Here is a 21,890-nt window from a genome sequence, read left to right on the forward strand (position 1 = left end):
CTCTCTCTCTCTCTCTCTCTCTCTCTCTCTCTCTCTCTCTCTCTCTCCTTCCCCCCACTGCCTTATTTATTAATTTAAAAAAAATATATATTTTCTCTTATTTTCATTTTGATCATTCCCATTGAGCTGGCCGTTGACTGACTGGGATGAGCTTGAGCTCGCTTATGACAGCAGACAACAAACACGATTCCGACGTACCAAATTTGATTCGTAATAATGAAAATAACTTTGATACCTAATTATGTTTAAATTTATTGCCCTTCTAGTCGAGTTTGGAAATGGAACTAGAGGGTCTAGATAGTATTTCTTTCACAATTAATTTTATTCACTCTTGTGAACATAACGAGTTTATACTTATTTAAATTGATATAACTATGAAAATAAAGTTGAATTTAATTTAGGATACTGAACGAGATTCAACTGCTAGAACTGTCAAATTTGCGGAAAAAAGTCCACACAGTCACACAGTCAACTTCGAGACGAGTTGGTAGGCAAGCTCAACAGTTAATTAACTTTTTATAGACACTTGGTTGGTCCACAACCCTGTGATTACTCACAACTCTCACCCTCATTCAAATCGTATTTGGAATATATTGTATCAGCACTCCTTGGCTAATAACTAATACTCATACTCATACCGTACAAAAGCTAGAGCAGGAGTATCAGTATATAACAAGATATGAAGTGAATAGAAAAGTGCCAGAAGACAATAGAGAATAAAAATTTTTCGCGGCGGTGGTGGGGTTCGAACCTGCGACCTTATTGGTACGACAACTCCGCCTGGCAGGTGAGAGCGTGGCTCTACCGTGTGAGCTATCAACGAACACAAAAATATTCGTTTCAAACTCAAAGTCATTACTAGATCCCTCTCTCACCCACTTCTTGAGACCGCCGATTCGTTCGTACACCACCATCGCGAAATATTTTGACCAGCAGTTAAGCTTAATAGCCAATATTCTCAACACAAACATATAACATAGAAACGATTGAGACATTGAGTATGCTCCGGTGTATGGGGTGAATTTTTAATTCAGAAAAGTGAGTGGAGCAGGCACTTATGTTGGTAACAACAAGATATGAAGTGAATAGAAAAGTGCCAGAAGACAATAGAGAATAAAAATTTTTCGCGGCGGTGGTGGGGTTCGAACCTGCGACCTTATTGGTACGACAACTCCGCCTGGCAGGTGAGAGCGTGGCTCTACCGTGTGAGCTATCAACGAACACAAAAATATTCATTTCAAACTCAAAGTCATTACTAGATCCCTCTCTCACCCACTTCTTGAGACCGCCGATTCGTTCGTACACCACCATCGCGAAATATTTTGAATTTTGGTCAAAATATTTCGCGATGGTGGTGTACGAACGAATCGGCGGTCTCAAGAAGTGGGTGAGAGAGGGATCTAGTAATGACTTTGAGTTTGAAACGAATATTTTTGTGTTCGTTGATAGCTCACACGGTAGAGCCACGCTCTCACCTGCCAGGCGGAGTTGTCGTACCAATAAGGTCGCAGGTTCGAACCCCACCACCGCCGCGAAGTATCAGTATATACTACCTTTAAAAGCGGTGATCTATTACTATTATTCCCCTTTGTCTTACTTTTTCGGTACTACCGCAAACTCGGGGACCCAAAAATTTCCCCAATAATTTCTGGCCAAATTTTTTATATTTTTTACGCAAATTCGGGACCCAAACAATTGCTGGCCAAATCTTTTTTATTTTTTTACGCAAACTCGGGGACCCCCAAATAATTTCTGGCCAAATTATTTTTTGGCCAAAATTTTATTTTTTTAATTAATTTTTTTTTAGATCTAATATCTTTTAAAATATAAAATCTAGATCCAAATTATTTTTTGGCCAAAATTTTTATTTTTTTAATTATTTTTTTTTTAGATCTAATATATTTTAAAATATAAAATTTAGATCGCTTCGAGATCTAAATATATCTATTTCTAGATTCATAGTAGATAATTAGATCTGGACTGGATTTTGTTTTGTTTTGTTGGGTTTTTTTTTCATATACTAGTAGTAAACAGTATTTATAACTCACCCTATACTGGATACCACTGCGAAAGATGGAGAATAATATGTCGAAGGGCTTCTTGGTGAGTCTTCCCGTATAGCTCCCTCCACATAAATTCATCCAAATGAGATTCCAGTTGACTACTGTGGACACCCAGCATAGATTTGAACCTGCGTTTGCAGTTCTTCCAATAGCACTCAATAGTGTTGGTGCATGCGCCTGTCTGGGGTCAACAAAGTTAGCTGTGTGGTTCACCACCAGGTGTTGATATGGAGGTTGGACTGGGAGGTTGGCTATCCCGTTGTATGCAGCCCAGCCGTCACTGTGTATAGTGGAACCAGGGGCGATGTGCTCCTGAATAAGTGGCAACAGTCTAGCCGCTGATCTGTCGTTATCCACGACCACTAAAAATCCCTGTCCCGTCTCCCTACACACACCACCAAACACCCACCGTTGCTCAGCAACTCGGCCCACGTTGTTTTTTCTTTTGGCCACTAGACTTTCGTCGATCTCGACTGTGAGGCCTGGACCACCTATTTGGTACGGGTTGTTCAAAAGCCACCACGAACAAATGTCTCGAAAAAAACCATACCACTGTAAAACAGAATTTTCACTCACTCCAGTGAGCCCTGTACTGTTTAGAATCGGCTCCTTGAAAGCCCACAAAAGGAGCAGCTCAACAATTTTCCTCAGAGGAAGACACTGATGTTCAAAGAACGATCCTCTCCTTAAGGGAACTTTGACACTCTTGTGGGTAGGGCAACGCCAGTACCTGTTGTCACTTGTGGCACTTTTCTTTATAAGAGTGGTGACTCGGTTGCAAGTCGCACAATTTGGTGGATTTCTTGTTAATAACCCGTTAGTCTGGAGAAAGAGAATAGCGTCTTCTTCTGTCCTCGCATGAGCATATAATAATTGTAACGCCATTACGAGAATCGAAATGCCGCGGCGCGAAAAACACAAACACACCAGACAAAAAAAAAAAAAAAAACGGCAAAAAACCCCACGTGAAATCCAAATGATTGAACACGTCAAAAAATGTTTTACTGTTTTTATTACCCATTTTCAAATATACGTTTATTTGTTCAAAAACGGGTTCAAAAACGTATAAAAACATTAGACATTAAATTCGCATATAATACATATTATATTCATGTACATACATAATAATAATAAAACACATAATTTTGTAGAAAATGCTGGTCACGAAAAAAAGAAAATGCCAATCTGGCATACAACGATGAGAATCGAAATGCCGCGGCGTGAAAAACACAAACACACCAGACAAAAAAAAAACGGCAAAGAACCCCACGTGAAATCCAAATGATTGAACACGTCAAAAAAATGTTTTACTGTTTTTATTACCCATTTTCAAATATACGTTTATTTGTTCAAAAACGGGTTCAAAACGTATAAAAACATTATACATTAAATTCGCACATAATAATAAAACACATAAAAAAGAAAATGCCAGTCTGGCATACAACGATAAGAATCTGGCATACAAAAATAAGCAACATCCGGTGTCATCATTCCAGGCGGCAGACCGTATCTAGGGTAAACTAAGCAAGAGAGACTCGGGTCCCCGAGTTTGCGGTAGTACCACTTTTTCTTGGGTACTTTTTAATTATAATTCTAGAACTTTTTACTATCCAATTTCTCCCTTTTTACTGGCGCTGATATGACAAATGTGTTGCAAGCGCCTTAAAAAAAACAATCAAACGAACTTAAAAAACATAGATCTAAATATTCGTGGTCTTTGGAAGATTACAATTGTGTAGTCACTATACTATTGTTAACATTAACAATCAATTTGCCCTCGCATAGATAAAAGAGTGTCATTGTGTAATGATTGGAAGATTTATTTGATTTGCCATGAGCATGTTGCAAAAGATACATGCATGACATATCTACATTATATATTTTGCCATTTGCGGCCGCGAAAAAGTACGGGGAAAGGAGAATAATATGACTTTGGGCATTGAGCGTTTTATTTAACAGGCAGTATGGGTCGGGCTTTGACAAAAGGCATTATCTTAATTCTTTTTTAATTAAAAAATATGCTGTTTTATGTCTAAAAATTATAATAGAGGCGATTCTTGGCAGCAAACCATGCAATAGAGCCCCTTATTTAATAAAATAAGCACAGGGTGAATACAAAGAGAAAATGATCAACTGGTAATGGGATTGGGGGGTAACCCACAAACGACAGAGGCGCTGGACGCAGCAGAGAACATGGTGATACGAGATCAAAGAGAAAATGCCACCGGCTCTTGGGTTGTGGAAATGGTTATTGGCGGAGGAGGGGGGGGGGGGGGGGGGGAGTGTGTGTGTGTGTGTGATTATTCTGTTTTTAATTACATAGAGATCCTCATGAGTGTGTGTGTTTAGGAAGACCAATATGGTTTCTATAACTGCAAACGGAATAGTAACTGAGAGTTTCACTAATGATACTGTTATGATAAGTTCATCATTCGGGCGCATTGCATTGCAGTATTCCGAATCGAAGAGCAATAATTCAGACTCGGGTCTGAATAGCCTTTTCCTTTTCCAATAGCTATCCAGTCTGTTCTTGAATGTGTTAAGTGAAAGTGAATCAGCACTGACAACTTTCTCTGGTAGACTGTTCCACACTTGAACCACTCTAACACCGAAACTATGCTTGTGCACATCTAGTCTGGCCCTTTATGTGAAAAGTTTCTTAGAAGTGCCCCTTGTTCCTGTCCTCAGGGAGTGCTCGGGCCAGGGTTTAAGTATATTACCAGCTTTTTGGTCATACTTTCGATTTAACATTTTGTACACTTCTATCATGTCACCTCTTATTCTTCTATAACTTAGTGTTGGTAATTTCAGTTTTCTTAATCTCTCTTTGTATGTCATCCCTTTCATACTCGGGAGCTGCTTGGTAGCTCTTCTTTGGATCCCTTCTATAAGCTTGATGTGTTTACTTTTGAATGGTGATGTATAATAAGGAAAAGGCTATTCGGACCCGAGTCTGAATTGCTTCCCGTGGCAATTCGGACTCGAGTCTGAATTGCTTCCCGTGGCAATTCGGATCCCGAGTCTGAATTGCCTCCCATGGCAATTCGGACCCCGAGTCTGAAGTGCTTCCCGTGACAATTCGGTCTTCGTAAACACACACACACACACACACACACTCATGAGTATCTCTAGGTCATTAAAAACAGAAAAATCACACACACATACACACCCCCCCCCCCCCCCCCCCCTCAACAACCATTTCCACAACCTAAGAGCCGGCGGCTTTTTCTCTTTGATCTCGTTCTCCCCTGCATCCAGCGCGTCGGTCATTTGTGGGTTGTGGAGATGTTAATGGTTACCCCCATCGTCTCCTTATGAGGAGTCGCTGGTTACTCCCCAATCCCATTACGAGTTGATCATTAATTTTCTCTCCATATTCAACCAGTGCTTATTTTATTAATAGGCACCTAGTCCAGTATTATCTAATAATATTAGTATTAGACAGTACTCTTCACCTACCCCAGTGGCGGGGCTCTATTGCATGGTTTGCCACCAAGAATCGCCTCTATTTTTATATTTAGAAATATAACAACAGCATTTTTTAATTTAAAAAGAATTAAGATACTGCCTTTTGTCAAAGCCCGAGCCATACTGGCTTTTAAATAAAACGCTCAAAGCCCAAAGTCATATTATTTTCCTTTCCCCCCACTTTTTTGCGGCGGCAAATGGAAATATATAATGTAGATATGTCATGCATGTATCTTTTGCAACATGCTCATGGCAAATCAAATAAATCTTCCAACACAAAGACTCTCTTTTATCTATGCAAGGGCAAATTGATTGTTAACGTCAACAATAGCGACTACAATTGGAATCTCCCAAAGACCACGAATATTTAGAATATTTGTTTTTGTTTTTTAAGTCGCTTGCAACACATTTAGGTCATATCAGCACCAGTAAAAAGGGAGAAATTGGATAGTAAAAAGTTCTAGAATTACAATTAAAAAGTACCCAAGAAAAAGTAAGACAAAGGGGAATAATAGATCACTGCTTTTGAAGGTTAGTCATCTTCGGGAGTTCTAAAACGTGACTTGCTCGCTCACTCGCCCTCCTACTGACTGACAACTTATAACTGAGAATGAGCACCTTCCCCCCACCCTACCAGGCTTCACTTTCGACCCAGCTTCCACTTCCGACACTTCCTGTGATTGCGCAGGCGCATTGTGGCACGAGTCCGAATTGCCACGAGAAGCAATTCAAACTCGGATCTGAATTGCCACTTCGTCATAATAATATTAATGATTAAAATTAGAGATACTATAGATAGAATTTCTATCTAGATGGTATCTGTAGAACCTACTCGGGGAAATAGACAAACCGACCCGAAACCCCAGGGAACAGAAATTTTCTCTCTATATTCTACATCTGGGAAAATGTCCCCAGTTAATCAGGATCAATTTGCCTGAGCCAGAATTTCATTTTGTATAGACTATCTAGCTAGTAACATTCCCCAAATTCCCTAAAGAAGGATTTAAGAAAGGAAAAGAAAATGAAAGGGGATGTTTCTTCTCTCTCTCTCTCCCCCCCCCCCCCCCCCCCCCCCCCCCCCTGCCAACCACACACACGAAACAAACAACAAAAAGAAGGAAAGAAAAAACAAAACACCAAAATTCTTCCCCATTCTTCCCAAATTTATCAATTAGCAAAAGACCATTATACCAGCTCTATCCTCTTATAGCAGTCTATTACTATCTGTCTAAAGGTAGTTTAGTACTCCAAGTCTTGGTAGAAAGGTGTAATCTTTTTTTGAAATTGACAAATATTAACTCGGGTCATTATTTTTTTTTTTTTTAATGTATATTTATCGGCATCAGTATCAGGCACTAGTTAAAGGGTGACTCAATATATGAAGAAGATTAGGCAGTTTTGAAGTATGTATGTTAGTTCTGATGATGTATTGTTTCATTAAAATATCACTGCTATTCTTCATCATCCCCCCCCCCTTGGCAAACAAATAAATAGGTGAAAATGACAGATGATATAAACGCTACTGATAACTTTGCAGCAAATGTTGCATCAGCTGTTTTCTCTCAATATGAAAAGCTCCCAAAGAGAGGCAAACCACAAATAAAGAAAGAATGGACTTTGCTGGCTGGTATTGTATGTGAGACCAAGAGTGAGGACAGCCAGTCGTACAATACTGGTAAGTGACAATTTTATTTTTCCCCTTCTTTTTATTAACTCTTGAGATCCTAATGTTTAGAATTAAAAAAAAAGGTTGGCAATTCTCATTGTTTAGAATCGTAATCAAACTTTCTCAAATATGTTTTATTTTGCATCACATTGTTTGACACTTTCTTTTGGTAGACCACTGTAACCAATTTTCCTGTATGTTGGAGAGACCTGGACAACAAACTTGAAAATTGATACCTGTCTTATAAAGGATTTGAAAGGAGACCAGTACTTTATTAAAATAAAAACAAAAACAGTAATAGATAGGTAATGGAACAGAGTAAAACGAAACAACAGTAAGGTCAGGAATGCCTTTTGGAATAGTTTTATGACCATTGCTTTTTCTGATTTACGTTTAAAATGTCTTACTTCAAGAGAAAAGCTAATATTAATTGCAGATGATAGTTTCTTGTATAGAAAACACGGAAAATTGTGCGGCTATGGTGGTCTTGTGGTATGACATTTGCTTTTGAATCGGAAGGTCCTGGGTTCTAACCTTGCTTGGAGCATAGTTGAGTCCTTGGAAAAGACTCTTTACTTACATTCTCTCACCGTACTCAGGTGTAAAACAGTACCTGGCTGTTAACAGCGTTGTCTCTGTTGGGAAAAATTTGTATTATTGCCAAACAGGCATCATGTCCCATTCTTTATGTTACGTGTTGCTGTTGGTCAAGGATCATTTGTAAAGCACTTTGAGCACATTAAGTGGATATTGCGCTTTATCAAGTTCAACTTTTTTTTTTTTTCTTAAATGATAGCAAAGTTTGCAGAAAGATCATGATACTACATTACAACAATGGGAATAGAAATGGAACATGGAATTTCTTCCAGCCAAAATGTCAGGTTTTGAAATTACAAATAAACCAAACTGATAAGATAGAATTACACAATTCAAAAAAAAAAGAAAAAAAAAAAAGAGCTAAACTTCAATTGACAAAGCAAACTAAATATAAGAAAGCTAATTCCGTCTAAGGCTTTCTCAAAAGAAACTCATCAAGCTGACCAACATCAATTGTAAGAGATATGTTATAAAAATATAGTTAAATTCACATCATTGAAACCAAAAGAAAAATAACAGAAGAATTCCATATGATATGCTAAAAATGTTATAATAATAGATGAAACAATTTGGATACTTACAGCATCATATTATTTGGATGGGCTGCAATTTGAATGTGATTATTTTAATCTTGCTGTTTTCAAATTTACTGCAATCTCTCCAAGTATGTCATATTTAATCACTTTATTATTATTATTATTATTATTATTATTATTATTATTATTATTATTATTATTATTATTATTATTATTATTATTATTATTATTATTATTATTATTATTATTATTATTATTATTATTATTATTATTATTATTATTATTATTATTATTAATAATATATTATTATTCAATTCTTCTTCTTCTTCTTCTTCTTCTTCTTCTTCTTCTTCTTCTTCTTCTTCTTCTTCTTCTTCTTCTTCTTCTTCTTCTTCTTCTTCTTCTTCTTCTTCTTCTTCTTCTTCTTCTTCTTCTTATTATTATTATTATTATTATTATTGTTATTATTATTATTATTATTACCCAAGCATACATTTTATCCCAGGGTGTTTTATGTCATTGTATGTTGTCCTTAAATTGAATCTGTTATATCATTATTTCATTTATTTTCTTATCATTTTTTTTTTGTCTACCTTGAACAGGATTTTATCAAGGCTCCAGACTTAAGGTTGTAGCTTTAGGAACAGGTTCTAAATGCATGGGTAAATCTCAAGTAGGAGTAAAAGGTTTGTACATTTTAAGATTATTTGCTCATTCAATGTATTTTGCCTCTTTCCAGATATTTCCGAATTTACGCAGCATATTGCACTAGATTTGGTATCTATGAAAACATGCCTTGGTGTGGTCTTTTTACCTCCCATGGGGGGCAGGAAGTCGCTTGTTTTATCCTCTATGGTCTATTTTATTTGAAGTGGCATAGTTTGTCCACCATGTCAAGTTTTTCAGTAAATTTCAGGGGTGGTGTGTCGCATTCCGATGTCTTCACACTAGGCATTGTCTTTTGTGTGGCTGATCAGAATCCAGTGGTTCCTGAGATGTCAGTTCACCGCTGGTGGGTATATTGTTGTCCATTTTTACGGATTGATCGAATGCTTTGACCGAAAAGTTTAGTGGAACGGGAACAGCATCGTTGATTTCATAAGGCTGTTGGTTGTCACTCCAATCAAGGTGTAGCGATTAAGCGGAGCGATTATATAGAAAAAATTATGTAGCGTATAAGCGGAGTGTGCAATTAACCGATGTGTGATTAAGTGGAGTGAACTGTATTTGCAAAATTTAAAGAACACCGTTATGCCAATGATGATGAAATTCGTTCAACAGCGGCTTCTTGGCCCTGTGCTGTCCTCAGATTTCTTTGCCAATGGGATAACACCACTACCTAAGCGTTGGTGCATGTACATAGATGTAAATGGGGATTAAAAAAGAAAATGAATAAATTATATTGAAGCTGACATCCTGAACTTCCATTTGGTAAATAATATGAGTCAGTACTGCCTTTCATTGTCAAATTTTAAAAAAGGCAAAATATATTGAACAACATAATATTTTTTGACAATGTTTATTAATCCTCTTACAAATTCAAAGTAATTCTTGATATATATACTTATCGTAAATCATAAGTGAAAGTAAGGAATTATTGATATTTAAGAATGCTATTCTTTTTAAGTGCTATGCATTATTTGTTTTTTTTTTTGTTTTTTTGTGGGGGGGGGGGGGGGGGGGGGTTGTTTTGTTTTTTCTTTTTTATTGTTTTTGTTTTAACTGAAATTTTACACAGAACTTCAATGACTATTTTGTCAGGATGAACCAGGCGAAGAAAATTTAGATAAATTTCAAAATAGTTTGAATTATTTAAATGAGAGTTTTCTCAGTTTAAGCAAGTTGACACACTCTTCAATAAAAATACTGATTTAATCAGAATGTTGTAATTAAGACTCCAAATCAAGTTCTCACTGTCAAATTGATCCCAAAAATTACTTGTTTGCTTAAAAATGAATACATCATAAACCACTCCTGAATATTTTTTTTTACCCAGTCAATAAAAAAGCAACTGTCACACATATATTACACACAGTACATTCTTGATGGCACAAACACAAAGGATGACAATGATTTTTAAAATTGTGACTATGAGATGAACTGGTGTCATGAAGCATTTTGTATTCATCTAATGTTTAATCTGATATAATATAATCAGTCTATAACTATTTCCTCATTGTATTTCTCAGGTGATATTGTCCGTGACAGCCATGCAGAAGTCATAGCCAGGAGGTCCTTTCTGTTGTAAGTCAGGCAAAATTCCTTTATTTTAAAATATATAAATGTTGCTGCTCGAAGCTCGAAGAAATAAATAATATGAAATTGAATGTAAGCTTCAATTTAATTACAAAAACAGGCAAACAGTGTTAACAATGCCACTACCACATTATCTCATTCATCTGTAGTGTTTCATTCATCCTGTTTTGTTGATAAAGGGGAAACCCGAAACATTCATTTGATCTGTTTTTGTAATTAAATTGAAGCTTACATTCAATTTCATATTATTTATTTATTTTAAAATAAAAAGTTATCTTTCCAAAATAAAATAAAATCAATAAAGAAATCAAATATATTTTTAATATCTCTTATAAATGTAATCAGGTTGCCTGATGAGGTTTGATCGTTTGGAAGGCAGGCTGAGTTTTTCACTGTATTTTTCCATCTGTTTTGTCTGGCATTGTATCACACGCACCTTTTCTGATTATTTTCTTGCTCCACTGTCTGGTGTTTGCTCCCCAGATTTCTCTTTTTCATGTTTTCAAAATGATTTTTTTTTACTTTATATTCAATTTTAAATTTTCAGTGTCTGTGTTGTATGTAAAGAACTCACAGCAAAAATTTGCACACTCTTTGCGACTAATATGTATTCAGGATTCCCACAAGGTCGACAATCTGGGTAAAGGTCGGGAGTTTAATAATTTTCTTCCCAGGTTGGGAAAAGGGTCAGGAATTCACTTATTTGGATAAATGGGTCTGGAAATAGTCATTATTATCACCATCATCATCGTCGTCATCATTATCACTAACACCACTACAGCAACTACCACTTGATCATCATCTTTATCATCGCCACCACTCTTGCAACCACGAATGCTTCATCATCGTCATAACTGCGACCACTAGTGTCACCATCACCACTCCATCATCGTCACTACTACCACTTCTTAGCAACTCCCCCACCACATAATCATTATCATTACTGCCACCACAACTACATCCACCACTACCACAACATTATCACCAACATTATCATCATCATCATCATCATCATCGTCATCATCATCACTTCCACCACTATTACAACCACCACCGCATCATATCATCACCACCACCATTACTACAATCACCACCACCACATTAGCCTCATTACTACAACTTCTACTACAACTCCTTCACCTCATCATCATCACTACCACCACTACTACAACCGCTATCCCCACTTCACCATCATAACTCTTTCACCATATCATTACATATCTTACTATTAATAATATAATCTGAAATCCTTTTTAAAAATTTGATAGTCTTTCCTAGTTTTGTAGAATTTATTGGTCATGATGTGTTTCTGGAAAAGGTCTGAAATTTTTTTCTGCTGAAGTTGTGGGAGTCCTGTGTATTAATTCCAACTGCTGGTAACCTTTTCAATCATAACATTGGTTGAACCAATCAATGGTGTAGTGAAAAAGATCTTTAAAATATATTGATCAAATCTTGGTGGAGACACAGAGGTTTTAGTTGCTTTGTCCCCAAAACTTCTATCAATAACAGACTTAAAATAGAGTTGATGCCTTTGAAATAAGTCATGACAATAGTGTGTTGAATTATTTTTTGACCAAATACACGTAATTAATGTCATTGACAACTTCGCACTCATAGTTTAAATATTATTTCATTTGATGAACAATTGGATTCCATAAACATATTTCATAGCCTTATTTCTTTTCAATTAATTTCTTTGCAAGTTCTACGTCATTATTGAATCATTCCACTGTTTTAAGAAGTCCATTTGAGCCGTTCGGCAAATGGAGCCATAGTATGTCTCGGTGTCTGTAGTGTTAAACAGAAAGTAATATGGATTAAAACCCTTTGGATAGAATGCTAGTCTATTGCAAAGAATCCTACAATAGATCTTAAAGACAGCCACCCAATCATTTCTGGGTTAACAGAGGGATCAGAGAACACACTGACTGTGCACAGGATCGGAAATGGTCCTTTTACTTGTGAGATGAGTGCTCGACCAACTGAGTTATTGAGAATATTAGTTTCTATAATTTTCCTTACCATACAGTACTCACTGGATTCTGGCATGCCAAATTCTAGCACGCTCTGGAATATGGCACACTGGAGCTGAGTGACCAATTTTTTTCTATATAAAAAGCCAAGAGCCTCAGATTTCAGTATACTCTTCTAGCACACTTTTTGGCTTCTCCCAAGAGCGTGCTAGAATCCAGCGAGTACGGTATTTGTTACTTTCATTTGTCAAATAATACCTCATCATTGAAGTAGTTGACATCTAGATAAAACAAGCATTAACAAATAAACAAGATAAACTCTGTCCGTGAGCTACTCCGGATAAGATAAACTCACCAGTCTGGATCTGTACGACTGGGACTAAGATAGACAGGAAGTCTCTCAACCCCCCTCTCATCTCCATCTACCATCGTTTAGTGTCATCATGCAATACACTCACTTGCCGCATCAAGACACAACACCAGCTATATTTGTCGAGTGTGTGTAGTTGTGCAAAGAGTCACTGAAAAACACCAGCATGATGTATACACAAGGTGAACATGTGGGTTTGTGCTTTTGTTATAGCACACTAGAGACTATGGGTATGAGGCCCAAGGCTAGGCAATCAGAGTACTCGTAGTAGAGTCTGGGCCAAGGCCTTTGTCTATCATTCCTGCCCCTCCCTCCCCATAGTCTCATCCATGCCATGCACATCTCCACTGTGAAGTGGTTGTCTACCCCCCCCCCCCCCCCCCCCCCCCCCTCCTCTCCTTGAATAAGATAAGATAAACTTCTTTTCTGGTCCCCGGGTGTTTATCTTAAGCTGACAGCAGTGTATTATGGTCTTCATCATGGTTTATATTTTCCATCATATCTAAATGATATGTTTTGTGTTGAAATATTTTAAATGCATCTTGAAATGATGTGCGTGTTATCTTTACTAATTTTGATTTTAATCACTAGGTACATCTACAAGGAATTGCGCAAAGTTTACACCAAAGTAGAAAGTGAAATTTTTAACCCACCAACGGAGGAAACAGATTGGAAATGTCCGTTGAAGCCAGATGTATCATTCCATTTCTTTACTAGTCGCATTCCATGTAAGAAGTATTACACACTGAAATGATTCAAATCATTTTGTTTTTTGGCAATATAGATTGTGTATTTGGTTCTTTTGTGATTATTGAAACTTTATAATATATATCGTTCTTATGTACACATTAGGGGTCCCAATAGCTCAGTTGATAGAACACTCTCATCACATGCAAAGGGACCAAGATCTATCATGGATGAAGTCGACATTTTTACACGTTTGATCTGGTGTAAAGTATTTTTGCGATAGACAAGTGTCCTATCCAAAAGATAGCGAGTAATTGCTATTGTCCGTATTACACAAGAGGAGCTGGGATAAACTCTTGTTCCATGGGTCTAATGAATCTGAAAGATTACTTTTTTTTTAATGTAAACATTTAATTTCTCATTTTATTTGTCTCTAACATACATGATATGTTGACATTTAAAGGAAAGAAAACTTTGATTTTTAGTCCTGTACTGGTGGGATGTATGATACTCTAACCTGCCATTCTGTCTTAGTAAAACAGGTTTACAGGTAATCGTGGGATACATTTATAATCATTTCTTATCCCTGCTTTGTGTTTGAATAATAATAAAAAATACTTGAGCTTTTATATAGGGCATTATCCACTAAACGTGCTCAAAGTATTTTACAAAGGACCTCTGACCAACAGCAACGCGTCGCATCTAGGATGAGACATGATGTCTGGCGATATTTCAATTTTTTTACAACAGAAACAACACTGTTAACAGCCAGGGACTCACTTTACACCTGATTACCGTGAGAGATTGCCTTTTCCAAGGACTCAACTATTTGCTGAGTAGGACCTGAACCCAGGACCTTCCAATCTGAGTGTCATACCACAAAACCATATACATGCACATAATAATAATTGATAGCAGGATTGAAACCACTCTGTTTTATTTACTTTTTCTCTGATTTGTGTTTGTCTTTAGGTGGTGATGCTTCAATTATACCAAAATTAATAGAATCACACCACAATGGATGGAAAGATGAAACAGTCAATGATGCTCATGGTGTTGATGACGACAGCTGTATAAGTGGAAAGAGAAAGCTTGATTTGGAAGCTGGAGATAGCAATCAACAGGGTGAAAGAAAAGTCCCAAGGGTTGAAAATAGCAAAGAGCATGAGGAAGGTTTGTTTTTATGTATTATTATTTTGTTGAGTAAAAGGTTTTACATAGGAGTTGTATATTGTGTAATGACAGTTTGATGTGTGAGTAAGGGAGTGTTTCAAGTTTTACAAATTTTTGTCTTCTATTCCACTAATTATAGAAATACTTAAATATCCCTATTAATTGTACCATGAACTTAGAAAAAAATGCTATACTACTCTCTTTGTACAATAGAAAAAGTCAACAAATACACAAGAGGAATATATGCAAATTTATGATTTCAAAGAATTTCAGTGACACGATTAGTAAGCTAAAGTTAAAGGCATTAAAAGAAATATTGCAAGGGTACCAATGAGACTTGATATGTTATCATTTAATTAGAATATTAGATCAAGTTTTTAAAATCTGTACAGGAATAATGATGAACTCTCCCTTTGCTTATGTTGTATGTTTAGGACTGATTGAGATTTTGCGTTGGTTGTTTGATATGGCATTGGTTTATTATAAATCTTAGAGCTGTCTACAGTTAATATCGGTAAATAATTGAATTTTAATCTTCATTTAAACACTACTAAAACAAAAGATGAAAATAAGTTCCCTTGCTCGTCTTGTATTTAACTTTAAGGAATATTTTGAGGAAACACTGTATTAATTCAGGTAACAGCTGCAGTGGAGCAGTGCAAAGTGAGCAATATGAGCTTAAGTTTCCTGTCAAGACAAAAGTAAAAGGCTGAAAGCAGCTCTCAAACCACTTCAACCAAATTCTTCTGTTTGTAATAAATTGATTATTTAAAAAAAAATAATAATGAAAGAAAAAAAGGAAGGCTCAATTGCCTAGCTATTGCACCTTCCAACAATGATTGGAGTAAAATAAAAAGGCCTGCTTAGAAACATAGACAGTAACGCCCCCTTGCATCCAATAACACTCCATTTGGCCAGCTAGTCACTGCAACTCATACTGTCCGTTCTTTCTACCCATCTGTCTAACCAGCAGTGATTGGGTAGCTTGATATATTAATATTAGATCAGATGAACTAGTGGTCTATCCAAAGAGTTGCCAGTGAAATCAAAATCTTCTTTGCATTTTATTGATCTGTTCTTTTCATTTAGAAAATTTGAAACTCCAGGATGGTGACATCTACAGAACTGGAGCAAAATGTGTTCCTGGAGAAGAACCTGACCCTTTGACCTTTGACAGTAAATATCACACAGTAGGCGTGCTGAGGACCAAGCCAGGAAGGGGAGAAAGAACGGACAGTATGAGTTGCAGTGACAAGCTGGCCAAGTGGAGTGTTGTTGGATGCCAGGGGGCGTTACTGTCTATGTTTCTAAGCAGGCCTTTGTATTTTACTTCAATCATCGTTGGAAGGTGAGAGGTTGATGGTTTCAATCATTGCTGTGATTAATCAATTAAGTCTGAGTTGACAAGTTTGGGGTCAATTTAATCTATCAAAACATTATGAAGTTAAAGGAATTTTTTTTTTGTCAAAAGGAGAAAAAAAAGATGTTTTACTAGTGTATGGCGGTATTGATTTCAATGGAAGAATTTGAAGAACAAAGCTATCAATTTGATGCTATGCCACCTTGTTTTGAAAATATTATGTTAAATGTGTTGTAAGGGCAAATTAATTTCAGTATTACAATATTAGGAATTTGAAATCAAAATTGTATATATGAGTTTGAGATAAATTTATATTTTTTATTGTGGACGATGGATATAGTTTCTTAAATCCCCAAAACTAAAATTCCATATTTTTTTCCATTAAACCATTCAACCCACTTTTTGGCGTCTCGTTCTCTCTGGCAAAATATCTTTTGGAAAGTAACAAGAGGGAAGGGGGTCCTCTGTCCAACCAACATTGATTTAGGGTACCTAGATGAGTTAGATCTGTTTGAAAGTACTTTATAATAGACTGACATCCTATCCAAAGGGTTGCAAGTAGTTGTAAATATCCAATCAAAGATAGATTCTGACTCCATGAGCCCAGGTCACATTACTTACTTCTCTCTTGTGCGGCTATGTGGTCTTGTGGTATAACACTCGCCTTCAGATCAAAAGGTCCCGGGTTCGAATCCCGCTCTGAGCAGCGCATAGGTGAGTCTTTAGAAAATGCTCTTCACTCACATTCTCCCACCAGACTGAGGTCAAAATGAGAACCTGGCCGTTAACAGTGTTGTTTTTGTCTGAAAAAAATGATATTATTGCATAACAGGCATCATGTATCATCCTACATGTTAAGTGTTGCTATGGCTAGGGACTCTTTGTATAGTGCTTTGAGCATGTTAAGTTGATATTGCGATATATACATGCTCATGTTTTTTTGTTGTTGAAAACAATAATTATATTTATTGTCATGACAGAATAAAATTGAACCCTGTCATTTAAAGGCTCAGGATTTAGTTGGTTTTCTGCTCCAAGTCTGATTACAGATTAACAATTCTGAATAATTTCAGGTCCCCATTTAGCCAGGGAGCAATGGAAAGGGCACTGAACTCTCGCGTCATGAAACTAATGGGAAAATTATCTGCCCCTTACAATATGGTCCGGCCATCTTTATTACAAACAAATAAGTATGAGTTTGAGTGTAGTCACATGGCATTGGCTCAGCAATTAAAAATGGTTCATGGACAGGCTATGGCTCAGGATGAAAGTGTCAAGAGATTGCCGAGAATTGTCCCATGTCCGGCCGGTAAATATTGAAAATAAATATGCACATTGATATAGTACATTTCTGTGTTTTAGTTTTCCCTGGCAGACTGTATAGAATCAATACTTGGTGGTGCTTGGCACCCTTTTTTGCTCGCACTCTTACCAAATCTGCCATGAACTGTAGTGATTCATTGAGTCAAGCTGGGAAATGTGTGTCCAGGTCACAATGGCAGAGTCGAGAGTTTTGTGATCATTGTAACCCTTCAGACCTTTGACTGTGCTCATCATTGCCTGGCTTTTTTTTTACAAGAGGAGAAACCACACTGTCTGGCTATTGGCACCAAACTGAACGTCTTACAATTATATCTCCATAGTTCAATGGGAGTAGATCCAACCCGACCTCTGTTTCAACAAGAGGAATAACTGTGACCCATTTATCTCAAAATGGTTTAATGTCAGGATGAACCTCATGCTTAGAATTGAATTTTGAGCTTATCCAAAAATTTGATAAAATGAATGTCTTCACTGAGGAGAGTGATATATAAATTTTTTTTTAAATTTTAAAATTAATACATATTTTCTAATTACTCATGATTTTGCTCTCAATGTCCACGTTTCTTTATTATTTTAATTATTTAATAAACGAAATATTTAATCCATGCAAATACCTATACAATTTTGTTACCCTATTCTAATCAGTTTTCAATCATTTCGGCAGCCATAGCCTGGCATTGTGGGGACACGTATAATCATGACGTCATCGTCCAAGGAAAGCGTCAAGGGATGGTTAAGGCTGACTTAGATAAACCAAAGGCTAGGTGAGAGGACTGGCATCATTTTACATCTCACTTCTTTGTTGAAGCAAACGATGCTCATTTATTAAGTTCAATTTCATTTAACTCAAGCAAGAGGAAGGTTGATATTGATGATTATAAATGATAAAAATAGTCCCTCTGAGGCATAAGGCGATGACGCAGGAGTTTATCAGTGTCTCTAGTGTTAATTAACAATAACTGTGCTTGCTACCATCTGGACTCGCATAATGTTAAGTGCAAAATATCTAACACTGCACAGATAAGACCAACTACCTACTTAAATAAGAAATTGATAGGAACATATATCTCAATGCATTTCACAATTTCTTATTTATTCCCTCAAGCAGGCCATATGGAACTATATTTCATTTGCATACAGTACAAGTTGCGTGTTAGGTCTCTTTTCTGTCATGTCAGTGATTGGGTAGCTGAGTCTGTTAGATCTGGTGGAAAGTACTTTGCAATAGACTAGTGACCAATCCAAAGGGTAGTAAGTAATTTCTACTGTCCAGTTTGCGCTATAGAAACCATGATAAACTCCGGCTCCATGCGTCTAATGGCTCTGAAAGACTACCTAACTGAACCTTAAGTGAAGTGCTCATCCACACCAGAGTTGAAGGGGGTTAATAAGTTGCTTTTGTTTATAACTGCAGAAGGATTTTGAGCTGGAAACATTCTGTTATATGTATTTTGCTCTTTTTTGAAGCTGATCTACTCATTTGTGTTCAATACTTAGTCATACGATTACCCAATCTTTCCTATCTATTTGACAGGAGTCTTGTCTGCAGCTTGTCACTATTTCAACAATTTCATTCTCTTTTAACCATGATTAAACAGGAACAGCGTTCATCCGCACTCCAGTGAGTATGCATCATGAAAAATAAAATGTATTATATAAAAATGTAAGGCTATGTGGTCTAGTGGTATGGCACTCACCTTCAGATTGGAAGGTCCTGGGTTCAAGCCCTGCTCTGAACGGCACATAGTTGAGTCCTTGGAAAAGGCTCATACTCAGATTATCTCACAGGACTCGGGTATAGATGAGTACCTGGCCATTTACAGCATTGTTTATGTCTGAAAAAAATTGTAAAAGTGCCTAAAAGGCGTCATGTATTGTCCTACATGTTAAGTGTTGCTGTTGACTACAGACCCTTTAGTGGATATTACGCTATAAAAGATCAAGTTTGTTTTTAAGGGGTTTCTTTTTTGGTTTTTAATTGTGACCCACTGTCTCAATCCAATAGTACATCGGAACGAACTTGATGAAGAAAGTTGGGTCTAAAGTCAAAATATTCAGAATTAGATGTGAATACAATATCCACTAAACATGCTCAAAGCACTTTACAATAGGTACCTAGCAAACAGCAACACTTAACATGTAGGACAAGACATGACACCTGTAAGGCGAATGACAATTTTTTCCAACAGAGACAATGCTGTTAATGGCCAGGTCCTCATCTTACACCTAAGGATGGTGAGAGATTGTGAGTAAAGAGCCTTTCAACTGGACATAATACCACGTTGAAATGCAGCTATGCGGTCTTGGACCAGAAAGTTCAGGGTTTGAGTCCTACTCTGCGTGGCACATAGTTGAGTCCTCTGAAAATGCTCTTTACTACCATTCTGCCATCGTACCCAGAAGTAAATGAGTACCTGTTAACTACGTTGTCTCTGTCGGAAAAAAAAAAAAATGTAATATTGCTTAACAGGTGTCATCATGTCTCATACTACATGTTAGGTGTTGCTGTTGGCTAGGGACCCCTTGTAAAGAACTTTGAGCACTTTCAGTGGATGTTGCCCTATATAAAAGCTCAATTTTTTAATAATTTTTTTTTTGTTTTATTGTGTTGATATTTTTTTTAAAGAGTGACGAAAGTGAATGATAACGATAACGAAACATTTATAAAGTGCACGCTTCCACTCAAAGGTGCTTAGGGCGCTATGAAAAAAAAAGAGAAAAGAATTAAATTACAATCAATAGTGAATCAATGCACAAATTGAAATACACAACAGACTAATAGGCACGGGGAAAAAAGTTCTGTTTTAAGATTCTTTTTAAACATGTCAAACGAAGGTCTGGATCTAGTTTTAAAACTTATGTTATTCCATAACCGAGGGGCATAATGATCAGGAATTGGGTGCCAGAAGAAAACAAAAAAATAAATATTGTTGAGAGTGGAAGTTGAATCTGGCACAGTCCCTTTACCTGGCTGAGTAAGAATGAAGATCACCTTGACTTGTAATCAACCGTGCTGTGAACTGAGCTATTCACCACCAATGTTTACAGCGTTGTTGAGGCAGAAATATCGTTTTTTTTCTCTCATCCAGGTGGAGGATGCTGCACTAGAGAGGTCCTGGCTTCGACTCTCACTCATTGTTATAAGGGGCAGGTGGTACAGAAGTATGGTCTCATCTTTGTACCCAAAAGGTACCGAGATCAACTTCCCATCACACTTTGTGGCCTTGAGCAAGTCACCTCACCTTAGCTCACTTTGCAGCGCCGTACTGCAGCTGATGTCTGCATTATTTCTGTCTTACCATGGAATAGATCCTTAAGACAAATTTTACCTTGGGGATGAATAAGAGTAATTTATTTATTTTGATTATTTTTTATTTCTTCTGGCACTTCTCATTATTGCATTATTCCATGTCATCATTGTTGTAAGTACCTGTTCCATTGACTGTTTTTGGATTTAAATTTTGTTCAGTGAATTTTTACTCTCAGTTAACTCGAATAATAAAAAAAATAACAAGTTTCCAAAACGGTTGCATTTTGCAATTGAATTATGAGAATAGGTTATTTTTCGTAATTATAATATACTACAGTATGCTACAAGATGTTCCAAGGGGGCATTTTTGTGTGCTAGTTGAAGATTTTAAATTCCTTTGTAAGTCAAGATAGTTATGATGCCAAAGTTACTTTTTTTCTTTTCTTATAATGGCTGTGCACAATGTATCATTATGCCAAATGACAGCATTTAGTGGAGAAGATCATGTTAAATGTGCATCATATATTTTTTTATCCATTTTTGTGAAGAACAACAATACTTTTTTAGATTTAAATTTTAGATAAATGCTCTTGTTTATATCTACAGATCATACTATACCACCGACCCCTTGACCTATTATCAAACAAAACAACTTGCCACAGATTATCAAAATGCCTGGAATTTACTTTTGCAGCACTGCTTTCCTTTGTGGGTCAGGAAATCTACATCTGCATCGCATTTTACGTTGTCATCTTGAATGTCTGTTGAAATTTATGGATAAAGTAATATGTGTGAAAATAAAAGCCAAAAAGAATAAAACCCAAATTGTTCTTATTTTTAAATATTTTTTTTTGACATATGCAAACACAAGATTAAGCAGTCGTTTGGAGTCATAAAAGGACAGAGAAATTGTTTATCCTGTGCTGTGTAGCATTGAACGAATAGTAATAATTCCCTGCTACTCATGGATAGGTTGCTAATCGATCATAAAGTACTTTCTGCCTGGTCAAATAGACCCAGCTACCTAGTCACTGCTGGGGGCACACAGATGAGTCAAACTGTAACAAGGACCAATTGCTGTCCTTTTCCCTATGATGCGAGTGCTTTACGAGCTGACTATTGGGACCTTTGTGTAGTGGATTGAGTAATCTCCATTCATGGATGA

The 21,890-nt window shown here is 36.6% G+C and overlaps 1 protein-coding gene across 2 annotated transcripts; it reads left to right on the forward strand.

The window, feature by feature from the left end:
- The first annotated feature begins 451 nt into the window (after positions 1-451).
- Positions 452-21,544, forward strand: LOC144977124 (tRNA-specific adenosine deaminase 1-like). Of its 2 annotated transcripts, XM_078921950.1 has the most exons (11): positions 452-487; positions 7,026-7,206; positions 8,933-9,016; positions 10,520-10,574; positions 13,524-13,660; positions 14,592-14,792; positions 15,882-16,140; positions 17,226-17,461; positions 18,140-18,239; positions 19,010-19,096; positions 21,332-21,544. In XM_078921950.1, exons 2-11 carry the CDS (start codon positions 7,032-7,034, stop codon positions 21,480-21,482), a joined length of 1,485 nt encoding a protein of 494 aa, XP_078778076.1. In that variant the 5' UTR covers positions 452-487; positions 7,026-7,031; the 3' UTR covers positions 21,483-21,544. The 2 variants fall into 2 exon arrangements, with proteins under 2 accessions (XP_078778076.1, XP_078778077.1); XM_078921951.1 differs by lacking the exon at positions 452-487.
- The last annotated feature ends 346 nt before the right edge of the window (positions 21,545-21,890 follow it).

The sequence above is a fragment of the Berghia stephanieae genome, chromosome 7 (assembly GCF_034508935.2).
Source record: "Berghia stephanieae isolate SIO BIC M18660-M18661 chromosome 7, UCSD_Bste_1.3, whole genome shotgun sequence".
Classification (NCBI taxonomy): domain Eukaryota; kingdom Metazoa; phylum Mollusca; class Gastropoda; order Nudibranchia; family Aeolidiidae; genus Berghia; species Berghia stephanieae.

What these genes read in the sequence shown, in the direction of transcription:
- LOC144977124 (XM_078921950.1), top strand. Translation starts at nt 7,032, where the DNA reads ATGACAGATGATATAAACGCTACTGATAACTTTGCAGCAAATGTTGCA. An exon ending in ACTTCAATCATCGTTGGAAG is followed by an intron (nt 16,141 to 17,225) that starts GTGAGAGGTTGA and finishes GAATAATTTCAG; the next exon opens with GTCCCCATTTAGCCAGGGAG. An exon ending in CAGCGTTCATCCGCACTCCA is followed by an intron (nt 19,097 to 21,331) that starts GTGAGTATGCAT and finishes TTATATCTACAG; the next exon opens with ATCATACTATACCACCGACC.